At 43.4% G+C, this 16,295-nt stretch overlaps 1 protein-coding gene across 2 annotated transcripts in view; it reads right to left on the bottom strand.

Annotated features, from left to right (window-relative positions):
• Positions 1 to 16,295, bottom strand: part of fam172a (family with sequence similarity 172 member A) — a 99,644-nt gene that overhangs the window by 48,771 nt on the left and 34,578 nt on the right. For both annotated transcript variants that reach the window (XM_037257771.1, XM_037257772.1), the window contains exon 7: positions 7,748 to 7,951. In XM_037257771.1, coding sequence (XP_037113666.1) covers positions 7,748 to 7,951 — 204 coding nt within the window. The remainder of the gene's footprint in view (positions 1 to 7,747; positions 7,952 to 16,295) is intronic.

The following is a 16,295-nucleotide window of genomic DNA, read 5'->3' as shown; positions in this document are numbered from 1 at the left end:
CTACAGTAAAAGACAACAAAAGAGGAATAGAAAAGTGGTGCTAGCCTGAGGAGATATCTATAAAGAGCCACTCTTTAGTCAATCAATAAGTCTTGCATATTGCAAATGCCCTAAATGTAAAACTCAATAAGCTTAGAGAGGTAACGTTTAAATCTTAATTTGTAACGGGTTGCTCAATCAATGGCCTATCTCGACGCCAGTGGCGACCACACGGGAAGACGCGCGGGAAGGTCAAAAGAAAAACAATGGACGCCACATACATGTCAAGAAATAAAACATCAGTCATCACACTCAAAATGGCCGCACGCGTTTTACCTTGGCCAGCACATATATTGCGAGCAAGTGGGTATGTTTAATTAAAAAGAGATGTAAACACTTATCCGGGGGCCGCAAGCGACGAATAATAGTAAAAGGAGACGAGCGAAAAGGGCATCCATTAATGAACTTGGGACATTGATTCGAGACTTTGATTTCCTATCAAAGTGTCTGCCTGGCAATAAAAGTAAACCACACATTCCTGCACAACACACACAAGGGAAAATATGTATGCTTAAATCACGGGAGTAACCTGGACGGCCGCTCGCCGGGTGCAACCCTGGAATGGACTGAATATGAGCGAACATATATTTCCTTTAATTAGTTACAGAGCTCAAGGCTTGAAAATAACTACTTCTTTGAGAAGCAATTTTGCTAATCAATGACTTCATTTGAGGAGCAACTTTGTAATTTTTGGGAGCAATTTGACCCAGAGACCTAAAGCAATGATTTTATTATGAGCTTATAGCAGAAGACACTAACTCATTCACTGCTATTGGATATGGACGGCAAAGATTCATTTGACCTAGGATTGAGTTAACATTGCGTTATTTCTCAGTAAGGGAAATGTCAGAGGTCAAACAGCCTTGAGGAAAATTCAAGGATGTCCAACTGTCCTATAACAGTACTTTTGTTTTTATATTTTATTCTAATTTTTTTAAATACTTATTTTTACTTTTGATATTTATTTTTAGATTTTTTTTTACATCTAGTTTCATGCAATTAAATTCCATTTTCACACAAGCGTACATTAGGAAACTAGTACAAGTCAACCAAGTGGACTTCTTTGCTGTAAAGGGCATACAATATTCACATCCAAAGCGAAACACCCAAGTGTACATTTTCTACTAATTACGGCTCATCACAAAATCCCATTAATTTCTCTACGAGGAAAAAGCCCTTTTCCCCCAGTGTAATTTCTCTTTGTGCAAAACTTTGTGCACACCATTAGATGTGTTTTTGCTACTGCGATTGTCTGGAGGTAAATGAACCTGTCAGTGTGTTTGCCACTAGATTAGCACGAGGGAGGCCATCGTGTCAGCACCCGCCTCGACTCGCAGGGTGTGATGCAAGAGCAGGCAACGAATGCTCCGGCCTGCCCTTCTGCCATCAGGGCTGCGAGTGTGTGAGTGTGTGTTGATATGTGCGGGTGGGGGGGGCAGGCGGCGACAGAGATATCTGTCTGAAAGGCTGTGACATCAAAGTCTTTTGAAGCCTCGCCACTTTCCCCTCCGCCACGTCGCCCTTCATCAGACCGTTTTATGAACTCCTTCTAGCTTCTGCTACCTCTTGTTCTTCACCACCTCCTTTGTAATTGCGCCTGACACCAGCCAAGCCGGTCGCGGGGCAAATTCACATGTACGAAATCCTCACTCGGAAAGATGGAGGCATTGTGTGTTTATTTTATTCATACGCAAATCATATAAAAGCTTCGTAATAGCAGCTGGAATGCTTCCGTTTCCATCGCCCCGCCTAAATCGGTAAGGCATTTTTTTGTCTTCACCCTCAGCGGCACGCAACAGAGTGACTGACGACTACCTGGCATGGAAGCGTATAGTGAATTATCTAAACAACATTTGCATATTGCAATTATTTCCTGGGGTTAATTAGCTGCAGTGGAGCGCACCGCCCTGCGAGACCGGCCTCCTGTCATCGACTCGCTTATGCACACATAAATAAGTTAAAATTGTGTGTGTGTGTGCCAGGGCTGTCAGAAAAGTGTCCCAACTGCACACCTGTTGGCAGCATCCTTCAGCCATGACTGTCAAGGGAGAGTGAAGAAGTAAGTGTGCTGCTTGTGTGTTTACAGAGCGCACAGTCATCCATACTGTCCCCTCCCATGATATAAAAATACAATTCTGCTCCCAAGATAGTCTCTACTGCAGTAATATGAACAGAGATGGTATTAAGGCCTAGATGGAGATAAAAACAACTCCATATGTGTTTCAAAGTGAAGTTCTAAACTCACTGGTCACAATATTAGGCACAAGCGCACAACTAGGATCCAAGTTTTCAATTCCACCCTACATAGTTAAAATCTGCAGATTTTTGTTTGACCAAACAATCAGGCTGAAATGATAACACACATTTAAGAAATAGTTTTGCGGCCCATGTTGAGTTTTCCAGCACTGTTACAAACCACGACATGATCGAGATAAAGTTGTTTTCAAAATAAAAGCCGGTGACAATGTAAATCATCATCTGTCAACAAAAAATCGTCTGTGGTCATCCATGGAGGCTTTTGGTTTCAGTTTGTTATTAAAAGATCAGCACTGCATGTGCCTCTATCATATCTTCTAATATTGTTTTTGATTCAACTATGCTGCGGCATCTGTCCTCACTCAAATAAACATGTCATGAAATGAAAGAATCTCTTTCCAGTTCTTAGCCAATCCCATCCCGCAGATGAGCTCACGCACACAGTTTCTCGCAAGCTAGCCCGGTCCGGTAAATGTGCCGTGTTTACTCTCTGTAATGAGAAGCAGGGACAATAAGAAAGAGGAAGGTACCGCCGCCGGACTAACAGCCCCCCAAACGCCAACACAAACCCGGAGTCGAAGCAACACAGGAAACAATGAGTCTAACAACAACACGCAACACACTCTGACAAACAAACACTTCAGACCTCCGTGCTACTCTTTCCACCTCCTTCTCTTCCGCCAGCAAAACCCAAACAGAGGAGGCACACATCTTGCCTTGTGTTCCAGAAGGATCAGACTTGCTCAAATTTGTTGCGCTCAGAAACTTTGTAGTCAGGAAAGACATTTGACTAAGAAAATAGCAGGAGGTGGGAATTCCTTCAGGAATGATGGAAGTTCCGTAGATCCATCCAAGGTTCTGCCTCCATCAGGCCACCTACAGAGAAAGTCTATCAGAAGCACCTGGCATTCAATGTTTTTATCCGTCTTGAAGACATCAGCAGATGATTATAAGTTAGTAAAGTGCATAATTGCGATTGGCTAAGAGCAGAGATGTTATCCGTGAAGGAAAAAGGAAAATCATTGACGTCTAGCCTGTTTTAACTTTCTTCTGGTCTCTGTTTTGTTCTTATTTACTTTACACGTTGCGAGTGGATGGCAGGGCTTTGCAAGAGAGGAAGAAAGGTAAAAGCAAATTAGCAGTAGAGATGTGAAAATGATGGCGACGTTGTGGGTAATTAACAGGTATTGTAACTGTGGCCAATTGGGAATATTACGGTGTGTGTGTGTTGGGTAATGCGGCAGGCTAATAAGAAAAGGGAAAATTGTGTCTGTAGGTGGGCTATTATTCTATAGTTGACATCGTATATGGAGCAGTATAAGAGGAGGAGGAATGAGTGAGGAGGTGAAGGAAGGGTAAAAACTACAACGAGCAGATTAGCGTGCTCGGACTATACAATAAAACAACATGACCTTGACGGGGTCATTGTGCTCTGACAATATTTGCCAGCACATTGTTTCAAATCAATAACTCATTAACAAAGTACAAAGGAAGTTGCTGCGGGTTTGTGGGATTCTTTATTAGAAAAGAGGGGCTGCGGGCCAGAAAGGTCATCGCCGTGACATCTCGGCGTGCTTCGCCCCGCCGCTCGGCTTGTCAGGTGAAATTACCGCCAGCCATTAATTGACATCAGGCAAAAGGAGAGAGGGCAGGCAGACATGGCGCTGTTTGTTCCAGGATGACCCTGAGGTGTGCAGTGTATGTGTTTTTTTTTTTTCCTTTCTCTTTTCCAGGTCAGCCCGTATCCACAACGTGAGTGTGTGTCGAGACAGAGAGAGCTCAGTGGGTGGGGGGGGAGAGGGAGGGGGGGGCAGCCAGGGAGGGCAGGATGGATGTGTTTGATGGTTGACCTAACTAGAAGATTGGGAGCAGGCAAGTGAGACCAGCTAGACTGTTTCTGCCTTGAGCAAACACACGCACACACACACAGGTACTAACACAAATACTTAAGCCTCATTTCCACCAAGCAGTATAATTTGTCTTAGCTCAGTAAAGTAGCCATTTTTCACATTCCCATCTGCAAAAGTTCTGAAGGGTAACGCCACAGACGAAGAGGGGGAAAGAGAGTTTTACCTGTATTCAAGCGGGTCGGAACTGAATGAACCACTTGGTAGAAAAAAGCCTTTAGATGTGCGTTTGTACAAGCTAAAAGAGCTCCAACAGTGGATAATTAAAGTGCAGTTAAAAAAAAAAAAAAAAAAAAAAAACGGCTCCCAACACTGGCACCACAAAGAGCCCGATGCAGACAAACAAAGGTCAAAGCTGTGACTCGATAATCACAGAAAAACACACAGCGGCTACACGGATGGCATACAGCCAATTTGTTCCTCCGAGCGAGCGGGTAGGCTGCCCTCCAGCTTTGGCCGTTGACCTTTCCTTTGACCCCTTCCAGAGGTTAATCAAGTCCCTACCTGTCCTTGGGTGTGCTCAGCCTTACCTCTTGGCCTGATCACAGGTCAAAGCTCAAATAAATCCCGTCGGTTTAATGACTTTGGGGCAACGGATTGGTGTTTGCTGATGAGAGAGAAGAGGGTCAAAAATCTATTTACTAAAAAAAAAAAAAAAAAATTCCTGTAGTGCTCACATTATGTTGTGACAAGTGTGTTCACGTCTTTGTGTGAATGCATTAGGGAATTGTCAAGTGTGTAGTGAAGAAATTAGAGTTCAGATGCTAAACCAGGGACAAGACAGAGGTCTAACCTGGGTTAGGTGGAAGTCTGGAGAGGCATTTTAAAAGAGGAAATATTTTGTGGAAACGAGAGGGGGTCCCACACACATTAATTGTACAAGATGGGAGAGGCCAAAATGTTGAGCAAAATAGAATTTAACTCAACAGAATCCACATTTTATACATGATATCTTTTTTCTTTTAAATATATATATTTATATAAAAAATGTATATAAGTGGTAAAACAGATGAGGCTGTTTTTTTGGGTCCCCTTTGCTCCCCCCCCCCCTCCCCCTCTACTTTTCCAGGGCCTGTTGGCCTAATCCCAGCCAGCCAGCCTTGGGTGAACTCTTTGGAAGCTTCTTAAGCCTATGAATGTGCCTTTTGTTCCTGCCATTCCTCCGCTTGGCTGACAGAAAATAGCTAACTGGATTACTGCTAAAATTCAGAGTAAAGTGAACTCCCAAACTTCTATATGTGCTTAGAAAGCACCAGCCACCTCCCTCGCCCGCCCGTCCCTCCCGCTCCTCATCAGCATCCCACTTTCTATATCCTCCCATCCCTCCTTACGCCATCAAACGTGCCCCCTAAACATGGGCTGCTAGTGTGTGATCTGACGCAGGAGGAGAGAAGAGGGATTAGATAAGGTTGAGGGGTTGCAAACTATGGACCCTAAGGCTAAAGAGTAGGAACCTTAAAAGCAGTAAAGAACTTATTAATGGGTGTAAGGAAGCATATGAATCACTTCAGCGTTATTAGCGGTGCTCATTGAAGTTTGAAACTGGAAAGCCATTTTCTGATCATACTCTTTTATAAATTCAGTGCAATCTATATATATATATATATATATATATATATATATATATATATATATATGTATATATATATATATATACATATGTATGTATGTATGTATGTACGTATATATGTATATATGTATATATGTACGTGTATATATATATATATATATATATATATATATTAGAGTGAGTGCACTGTTGAATGGCTGTATGCAGGTGGTCTTGGAGCTCAGCGGGAGTTAAGAGTGTGAGGTGTGGAGAACAAAAAGGTTTGTATGCGTGTGAATGCACGTGCCTCGGGTGGGTTCTGTTCAAAAAGATGAAAACAGGCCGGCTAAAGAGGTTTGATTTGATCCACCACCCACCCTGACTAACAGAGGTAAAAAGAGGCACACACACACACACACATGCAGACAAAAGATTGAAGGAAGGAAAAGAACTAAGATTTTTGATGAGTGTGTGTGTGTGTGTGTTGTGTGTATAAGTGGCTATGTGTGACAGCTTACTCCAGGGCGAAGTGAGGCAGAGCAGTGGCGAGCGAAGCGGTGCGGGAGGGGGCGTGCTCGGAGGAGGCAAGGTCAAACAAACTCACATCTTACTGACTTTTGGGTCAAAGGTCATAATTCAAGGGTCACCAACAAAGAGCCAACCTGTTCGGTCATTTATCTTTATCCGGGGCGATGGACATTTTAGTTTGGCAAGTTTGGCAAAACTCCTGTTGATCTTTGTAAGAAAGTTAAAATCTTAGTCTTCTTGGACCTTAATAAGAATTTCAGATGCTCTGATTTATTGGACTCAAGCTCAGTCTTTCCAGAACCAGAACCAATAAAAGTGAAGCAGCATTCTATTTGCATTCTCCTCATCTGCGAACCACACGTCATGAACGCCTAGAATCTGCTCAAACGGTCGCTGAAATTAAATCTGGACAGAAAACTGTTCATGTTATTTTAACTCGATAATTGACATGCTCTGTCATTTTATTGTTTTGTTCTACATTTCTCATTTACTCCGTTTTTTTTTTTAGCTTTTAAAATGGCCTGGTGATTTGATTTCCACGAAGTAAAAAAAAATGTTTTAATGTTTTGATTCGATTCGATTCTTATGGGACAAAATACACTGTAAAAAAAAAAAAAACTGGGTGAACGTAAGGTTTCAAGGTAACAAATCTCGATCAAATTTTAAGTTATTCAACAAAATCTGTCAAACTCTGTTAATTGGATTTACGGCATTTTCATCCAAGAATTAAATACAAACAATGCAGAAAAATATCAATTTGCTACGGTTAGATATTATTTACTTTACTTATTTACTTCCTTTATTGACCTTGCTGCTAAATCATACCCAGAATAAAAACAAGTTTGCCCTGGTCTTTACGAGCCATCAAATAATAATTTTGGCTGCGGCCTGGAACATTATTGCTTTATTTTCCCTCCAGTCTGGCCTCAGTTATTCCGCACAATGGAAATACATTCATTAAGTGCTCCACACACATCGGTGAATGTGTGTCCCCGTGCAGTCGCTGCGACATGATAAGAAGAATGTTGTCGCGGCTTGGCCGTGCGTGTGTGTTGTGGAGATAATAATCCCAGCGGTCAGCAAAGACTGACCGGGCCCGCCGTGGTGGTGAAGAGGAAGAGCGCGAGAGGGAAGGAGGGAGGCAAAAGAGGGCGAGAGGGAGGTAGCCATGTGGTTAACACTTGCTCACTGAGAGGCGACTGGAGCCCGGCCAAGCTCTTCACACACAGGCTGACCACACAAGAGCCTCTCTTTCTCCTCCTGCTTCTCATCCTCCCGACTTACTTCACATTTCCTCCCTTGTCTCTTTTGATGGACACCTCCCAGTCCCCCACTGTGTTTTGTCGGGGGACGGTTTTCCCACCTTCGTGCGCCATCACCTATCATCTCAGCGCGTGATGCACATCTATCCCTCTCTTCCTGCCACTGTGTCACTCTAAACACTCGTCTCGCCTCCCAAACGACATACCCGTACGGGGATCCGGTCTGTCTCCGTCTCCTTCTGTGGGTTGCGGTACTTTTCGTAAAATTCTCTCCTTTTCTTGCCCTCCTGGTCATCTTTGCGCTCCTTTTTTTCCACGGGTTCGCCCGACGGTTCGGTCGGAGCGGTAGACGATTTCTCCACCTCCAGGTAGTTCTCATTTGGGTTGAGTACCATCACGCCGTAGCCCTCCTAAAACAGAGAGGATTTTTTTTATTTTTTTTTATTAAATACACATCATGATAGACATCTTTTATCTTTCTCATCTTGAATTTTTTTTAATTCATCTTAGGCACACGATGATATACATTTTCTTTGAAAACTAAAATTGTGTTTTCATTCAAAATAAATGTACTTACAATAATAAAATAAATAATAATATAATAATACTAACCATAATAATAATAAATAATAATATAAGGAAATAAATGGAGAGGCAATTAATATAAAAATGTAAATAATGACATCACTATATTTAATGTACCATGTTAAGAACAAAAAAAATATAGATTAGTATTAGAGTGTAAAGAAACAATATATTTGTATTAGTAGTATTTTCTTTGCCACATTTTACTGGACATAATTATTTTTTCACTGTTAAATGAAAAGTCTTTATGCAATAGCAAAAAGGCTTGAACATATCCAAGTGAATAAAACAACACATTTGTCTCAGACATAAATACCCAAGGACAGAGTGAAATTTCTAGTGAGGAAGCGCACCATTGGAATTCCACAAGAGCGCGTTGAGTCAGTGGACAGCACTTAGTGGCTCCAAAGGCCACTTCAAATCAAAATCAATCCATCCCAGCATCATTCAGCAGCCCGACACTTTGTGCCGCTACAACCGCATACACACTAACGTGTGACGACTCGTCCAAAATAAACCACGTATAAAAACACGGAAATGGGGAAATTAAATAAGTGGAGGAAGAGGGGGTCTTTTTTTTTTTTCCTGCGTGACTTCTTCAACTTTGCTAACATTTTTAATTAACTGTGTTTATTGTTCCGAGCACTCTGAGATTACAGCAGGAAATAGATCTTGTTTCACATTGGACCTTCACACACAACTGCTATTGTGAATACACACACACACAACACACACACGCTAATAGCACATTCCGAGCAGTATGGGAGACACAAAATACCTTTGGGGGGGATGTGCGAGGGAATTAAGAGAGGTGACATCGCTTCCTCACTGCCTTCTCAAGGCATCACACACATCTTCTCTCCCTTAATAAGTGTCAACGCAATGTGCGTGTCCTCCCCGTGTGTCCCTTCTGTGCCCGGCGCCGTCAAACCTGCCACACACCCTCCCTGCCTCCCTCCCTCCCTCCCTCCCTCCCTCTCCCTTAGCACCTGCCGTCTGTTGACAAGCGCACAATGACACGTTCCCACTTAGGCGGATTATGAAATTAGACTGATTCGCACTCTTTTGGCAAATCCATTTACTGGACATACATTTTCAATAAGACATGTTCATCTTCAGCTTTTTTTATATTGGAATTTTGACGTTATTGTGATTTCAAATGCAACAAATGATTTGAGCGTTTATCTACATGATGGTAAAATACATTTGACTTGAAAACAAATAGAATGATCATTTTTAGCAGTCATACTTCCACCGGTAAATCTATTAGAACCGAAGTGATAATAGCGGAGGATCTATTAGGGAGGATTACATTTGGGCCAGCGATATTACCGAGATATTTTCACACAGACGGCGTCGAAGACACCCGAGCGTGCATGCCGACAGATGGATGACCAGATGAAAATGGGATCCGGCTTGAGCGAGAGAAGGAGAGACAGAGACATGCATGCAGCTGAAGGGGAGCCACAGCAGCTCTGTGGCACTGCCCACTGGTGGCAGCATGATAACATAGCCGAAGGGATCACTTCGGGACTTAACACACGCACAATAGAATCAAATAAGACAGAGTTGGGACACTTAGTATGCTTTGAATGGACATGTGCAAATTATGTATTTTGTTTTTGTAAAATGTATAATAGGAAGTCATGAGGAAAAATGAAGTCTGTTTTCGGACTGTGTCGCAGATGTGCGGGTTAGTGTATTTGTACTCATACACGCAAGGTGACACTGAGAGACAGCCCGGTTTTTACAGTATGCCGTGCTGAAATAATTCTTTTGATAGCTTGAGTGGGGAAAAATAAAAATGAAATCCTAAAAATTCTCCCTCCAAACACAAATATTCAATACATGAAAAATGGGGGCACCCCCCCTCCCCACATCATTCATCGACCTTGTAAAAAAAGAAAAGCAAAATATCTGCCAATCTGTTCCATTCGATCAGGCCCAAAGCGAATAAATAAGAGGACACCAGAAATGTCGGTATTGAGCGAGGGACAGACATCAAACACCATCACATGTCTGTGTTCCTGTTTTTCACTAATCCTGCTTTTCCCAGGGCAAAAGTGAATGGTCCAAGCACACAGGTCCACATGTTCTCCGGCTAACCCCCAGTGGCCTACAAGCGCCCGTCACTCATCAATAACCCTTTCCGCCCTTCAGCATTCTGATGCTAACCTCAAGTGGGCCGAGGAGCTTGTAACTTCCGCTTAATGCCGACAGTCGGTCTCGGCCTCTAGCCTTTGCTTTGGACGGACTAACGCACCTAAGTGAGCTAATAGTCACCCTTTCAGTGGTGCAATCACCCAGAAGGACATCGCTGTAAAGGCAGCCGGTGTCGTCGGCGCCTGAAGGACTGTGTTGGCTTCTGTCAGAGACTATTATTAAACCACACTGAGATGTTTACGTTGGTGTCGAGCTTGCTAGCTGCTTAGCATCTCGCGAACAAATTGAGTCTAAATCTTAAACGATACGATGATTGCATTTCAACTTGCATGGAACTGGGAATAAAAACATGGCGCACATCCCACACCATTTCTCCCACAAGGCTAACTAAGAGTTCAATCCTTGCTTGGTGACAGTTAAATCCTCTGAAACTGTTCTAAAGCGAGGTCAGTCGGTCCTTTGTGTTTTTGTGCTAACTGTTAAGTCTTGCGTCTAAATCTGATCTTTGTGCTGTCAACGTCTGAATCTCAAACAAACGCGCGACGCAAACCTCGGGTCACCCCCGATTCTTCGAGCACTGAACCTCCCTCGCACGTTTTGAACGTTTGAGGTCGGGTCGCCTTTGTGCTAAACACACACGGGCACTGTCCTAAAGAAAACACACACAGAGTCCTCGAGCGTTGGCTCGGTCTTGTCTTTTCTGCGCCGGCTGATCCTCTTCCCATGCCCTGCGAGTGCCCCGATGCCACCGCCACACTGAGTCCCTGCCCCGGCCGGGGCCAGCGGTCAAGAAGGTTAGCCCGACCCCGCTATGGGAGGGAACCCGACCTCCATCACCCTGCCCTGGACGCTCCTTAGCGCTCTTTTGTCGGCCTGTCCCGCATCAGAGAGCAAAACAAAGGCTGCCGCTGCTACGGAAACCGGCTTCTATCATCATCGGGGAGAGGCCGTTCCTTTCCGTCATCGTGCCGTCTTATCTCATTGGTAGTCTTCAAAACGAACTAAAAGAGGTGTTGAAAATATTACAAAAACACCATATTGGAATTCTTGCTCAAAAATATGGGAGAAGATAGTACTGTTTGGGATTATAAATAAGACAAGGCTGTTTTAAGTACAATACGGAGACCCTTACGAGCTCCCTTTATGGTTCAATTGGATGCTTTTCGCCCACTACTGCCATGATGTCCACACATCATTATTTTCTCTTCTTGTTGAATTATTAGCTGTGTGTGTGAGTCTCTGTGTGCGTGATACCGCCTACACAATGGTGAGAAAATAAGACAGCCCCCCACACCCTCTTTTAAGACAGCAGCACCTAGTTTTACCAACGGCGCTGAAAACGAAATGTGCCTAATATGCAGGAGTGGCGAGCGAGCGAGGCGGCCGGAGCGAGAGGGTGTTTCATCTGTGCGAGCGGAGCTTAGCGCCGCTTTGATGTGAGGGCTCTCATGCAGTGAGCTAGGGGGGGGGTTTGGGCGAGGGGTGGTGGTGGAAGGACAGCGCTTGACAGGTACAAAGCACGGCTGATAGGTGTCACGGACGACGACGGTGGACGGTGCGGTCGTGTGAATATCGAGGCGATAAATGCAAGGCAACATCTAACACGGCGGGGTTTGCGGGCGTTCATTGAAATTGAAGGCATACACTATTCTATGTTTTGTCAAAAGGCGGTTGTGTTTGGATGGGGCAAGGGGCACTCCCTTTTCTGGAGCAGCTTTCACTTCCTTGATTCGGCAATATGCAAGGGCCTGATTGGCTGCTGAGACTTGACTGACAATAGCGAAGGGGTCACTCAGCATGGCATACCCAATAGGATAAGGCGGAGGGGAGGGATTGAGACCTGAACGAGACACAATGACTGACAAAAAGACAATTGGGGATGGGGGGGCTGGATTGTCATATTATATGACAGCTGAAACTTAAATAGGAAGGACAGTTAAATAGCAGCGAAGAAGCTAAGAAGCAATAAGTAGTCTATAAGCTTTTGCTCTGCAACAGGGCCACCCTGCTTTGTGTGACCTTGACTGGCTACAAGTTCTTTTTTTTTCCCCCCATCAAGTCAATCCCCCTCTTTTCTACCGCTCTTCTTTTTTGAACTGACATACCACACAGATCGCACAGTACTGCCACATTTAGTCATGGTGCCCCACAACGCAGCACCCCACTAACCCAAGACCCTTCTATGTTTCTCAAAGAAAGGAGGGGCACCAGAGTACTTTACTGTACCACAGGGGCAAAGAAAAGACGTGTGGATCTTAGGGGTGATGTGAGAGGATATGAGCTGGGACTGTCATCAGCCTGTCAGGACAAAATCCATCATCCTCTTGATAAATATGACCGCCCGGAGGGGGACTGTCAAAGGGCACCTAAACTCCACTCAATATTATTATCTCACAGTTTTATATAAAAAGGCAAAGCAAAAAAGCTGACAGGAGAAAACACAAGGAGCTGATACTACATATACTATTTAAAATGAAATTTTATTTATTAAGTTATTAAATTATATATATACTATATACATACATATACATATATATAATTTTAAATAAAATTGTATTTATTTATTTTTTCGTATCAGCTCCATACAAAATAGATGTTGAGATCTCCAGTACATGAAAAAAAAAAAAAAAAAAGGCACCTTCTCAACATCCATTTTCTGTACTGCTGCTTATCCTCATTAGTTATCTGTCCTCCAATTTTTGCACCTCCTACATTTAACTCCAATTGAATTATCTTTAAATTCTAGTTCAAAGGGCTACAGGCATTGTTTGCTCTCACATGGAACTTAATAAGAAAACTTTCCCTTGATCTTAATGAGCGCAAATAGTTTAGGTTAGAATGAGACGCTAAGCGTCGAGTCGTGGTGTCGGTAATAAGAAGCGGGGTTTTTAACCTTGGCACGGATGCCTGGGCTCATTTAGAAATGTGTTTATATGTGGAGCTGAATATTTATAAATGAGTTCAAAGTGGAGCAGTGGGGTGGAGGAAGTGAAGAGAATAGCACAGCTTCTGATCCCTGATGCATCAGCTTCTTTTCATGCACGCATTTACATTTCTTTCTTGCGCTTTCCTGTCTCGCTCCTCCCGACCTTTCTATTTTCAGCACCTCGGTGAAAGGAAACAGAAGTAGAAATGACACACGTAAAAGTGCTCGAGTAGATCACGACTTACGAGCGCCCGGGCCGGTTTGGGTTTGTCATTTCAGGACACTAGTAAGTTGTGGTGGCTGCTTCATCTGCTCTCAGCACCATGCATTGGGGAGGTGCAAGGTGGGGGCTGGGGGGGGCTGCGAGGCCTGTGGGGGTGGATGTAGCATTAATCACCGTCCAGGTGGAAATTGTCAGCGCTATCGATTGTGCAAGTAAATGTTACCAGAGTCATTTGTCAACCTTTCTTTCTTTTTTTTTTTTTTTTTGCGCTCGGCTTCAGCAAAGATACGACACTGAATGTAAACTCACCACACAGAAATTTAGAGGTACGTTTTTCACCAAGGAAAATAGTCACCATGGTCACTTTATTGAATCGTTAGCCGGAGTCATTTGTTATTATTTTGGTGAAAACAGCAGCTAATTCTCCGGTTGTCTTACACTACACAAACCAGGCTAATAATATTTCGGGACTTTTCATCATAGTTGTAGCAAATAAAAAGTCCTGTCAACAGATGTTTCTTTCAAGAGTTGTCCGCTAAACCAAAAGCATTTGAAAGCCTCTGACAACTGTCCTGCTTCTTGAGCAAAAACGATGACATTAATTATGGAAGCCAAAGTTAACACACATTTCCAGAAGAGTCCAATAAAAGAGTATAAAACATATGATTGCCACAATATGCTACGCAGAAAGACGAGCGAGCCCAAAGCTGGAAAGCTGTGGGGAAATAAAGACAGGAGGCTTATTCTAACGCCGTTAGCATTTTGATTTATAAATTCTATATTGTCTCCCCTAAGCATACACATGTATTTTTAATGAGGGCACAGCGAGATATAGATCATGGAGTGATAGGTGTGTCCCAGCCCTCCTGCCTAACTATTTCATGTATAAATCAAGAAAAGAGGGCAGAGGAAAAGGGGAGGCAAAAAGGCTAGAAAAAAGGGGGGAACAATGGAGCAAAATAGGAACAACCCAGCTGAAGGCTACCCCTGATTAAACATATGTGAGGGGATGTTAAAGGAGAGACGCTTCTCATGAAGTGCTGTCATGGCAATTTTTGTTAGATTGTTGCATTTTCAATATCAAATATCATTTACAGTGTAAAATATGACAAATGTGATTCTAAAAAGGCCTCAAGCACAATATATGATGATTAATTATTATTATTACTTTATTTTATAATCTATTTTTATTTATCATTATTATTAATATTATTATCATTATCATTATCATTAATATTATTTTTGGTACTATCGGCCAAAAAATTGCTCACTCCATGAGCTCTTGAATAAGACATCATCATATTCAGCAAGTATGCAATTATATTCACAAGAAATAAAGCGCCGGTCATCCAAATAGTTTTGATGTCAAATGATGCTGTCGTGTCCTCTGCATTAATCTCGGTGAACATCACAGGAACACTTTGACCTCCACGGGGCAAAGGTCCAGAAGGAATCCCTTCACCCTTGCCCTGTTATTGTAACCTAAGACAGAGGAAACTGGTGGTCCTGCTCACAACCACCACCGTCGAATATCAACTTCATCCTTAGGCAATTGCTTTGATCACTGTAAACATGGAGTTATGTTTGAGGGGGAATTTTACATTGAGTGTGAGTCCACTGCCTCCGCCCCCCCCTACTACCCACACACAAAGTCCAAGAGAGAGTGACCTCTTTCTAAGTGGAGCTGCACCACAGGTCCTTGAGGTTGCCACAGCCAATCACAAGCTGTGTTTGAAGTGTGAAGGGTAAACACCCAGGCTGCTCTATCCTGTCATTTACTCTGCTTATTTTCACAGGATGCAACCTACAAAAAGAGTACTGCAGAATATCTGAGCATGTGTGTGTGTGTGGTGAGGCACATTTTCAAAAGTGTCATTACCACATGCCTGGGTTTACGCTTCACAGCACACACATGGAGCTACGCATGTATGCTGGAATCCCCTTCATCCTTTCCCCACACACACGGCCAAATGGACAAATCCTTGCTATGGTAAGTTAAGGGGGAAAAAAAAAAAAAGCTTGGACCAAAAGACATTTTCCTATTAACCCAACTCGGGCTTCAAAAACAGTTGAAAGCAATTAAGCATGAACAGCAGCTGTAAAACACATTGTCGCTTTCTCTTACACACACGGTCCCTTCAACCTCGCCATTACCACACTCCTCACTAGACGGTTCTTTCAAATCCACTTTTTTTTTTTTAAAAGACCACCTGTTGTCTATTATTTTTACATACGGCTTTTCCCATAAATCATAACCGTAGGTAATTAATCAAGCTGTCAAAACAGGGACCCGGAGGTCACCTGCGAGGGGTCGGAGGTGGTTGCGGGGCCAACGGAGGTCAGGGTCACACCGCATTCCTCATTATCAAGTTGGGATAGGAGCAAACCCAAGCGAAAGCAGATGGGGGCCAAAAGAGACACACACAGAGTGAAGGAGAAGGGAGGAATGGACAAAGGGAAACGTGAAAGAAGCTGTCAAGACGCCGGCAAATAAAGAAACGGGGGGGGTGCAATCAATTCCGAGTCGTGAGACGTCACTGTAAGCAGGTGGGGGGGGGGAAAAGAACAAAAGAAATCTACAAGCTGGTTTCTACTGTATGGACCTGAAATTGGCAGCAGTGAGGAGAAAAGAAGGCAGGAGGATGCTTTGAGGAGAAAATAGGAAATCAGCTGTGGAAGGATGATTGTTATCTTCTTCTTCTGTCCTGGCGTATGTGTGTGTGCGAGTGTGTGCGCGATGAGGCAGACTGATAACTTTCTCTCATGAGTGGGTATCTGTGTCTCAGTGGGTAGACAACCGGTTCAGAGACACCAGGGCCACGGGTCGAGAGTGGCATGTCACAGACTCCACGGTACA

The sequence above is a fragment of the Syngnathus acus genome, chromosome 9, assembly GCF_901709675.1.
Source record: "Syngnathus acus chromosome 9, fSynAcu1.2, whole genome shotgun sequence".
In the NCBI taxonomy this organism is placed as follows: Eukaryota; Metazoa; Chordata; class Actinopteri; order Syngnathiformes; family Syngnathidae; genus Syngnathus; species Syngnathus acus.
The sequence above is the reverse complement of the archived record's forward strand: the minus strand, read 5'-3'. Positions and strand labels throughout refer to the sequence as shown.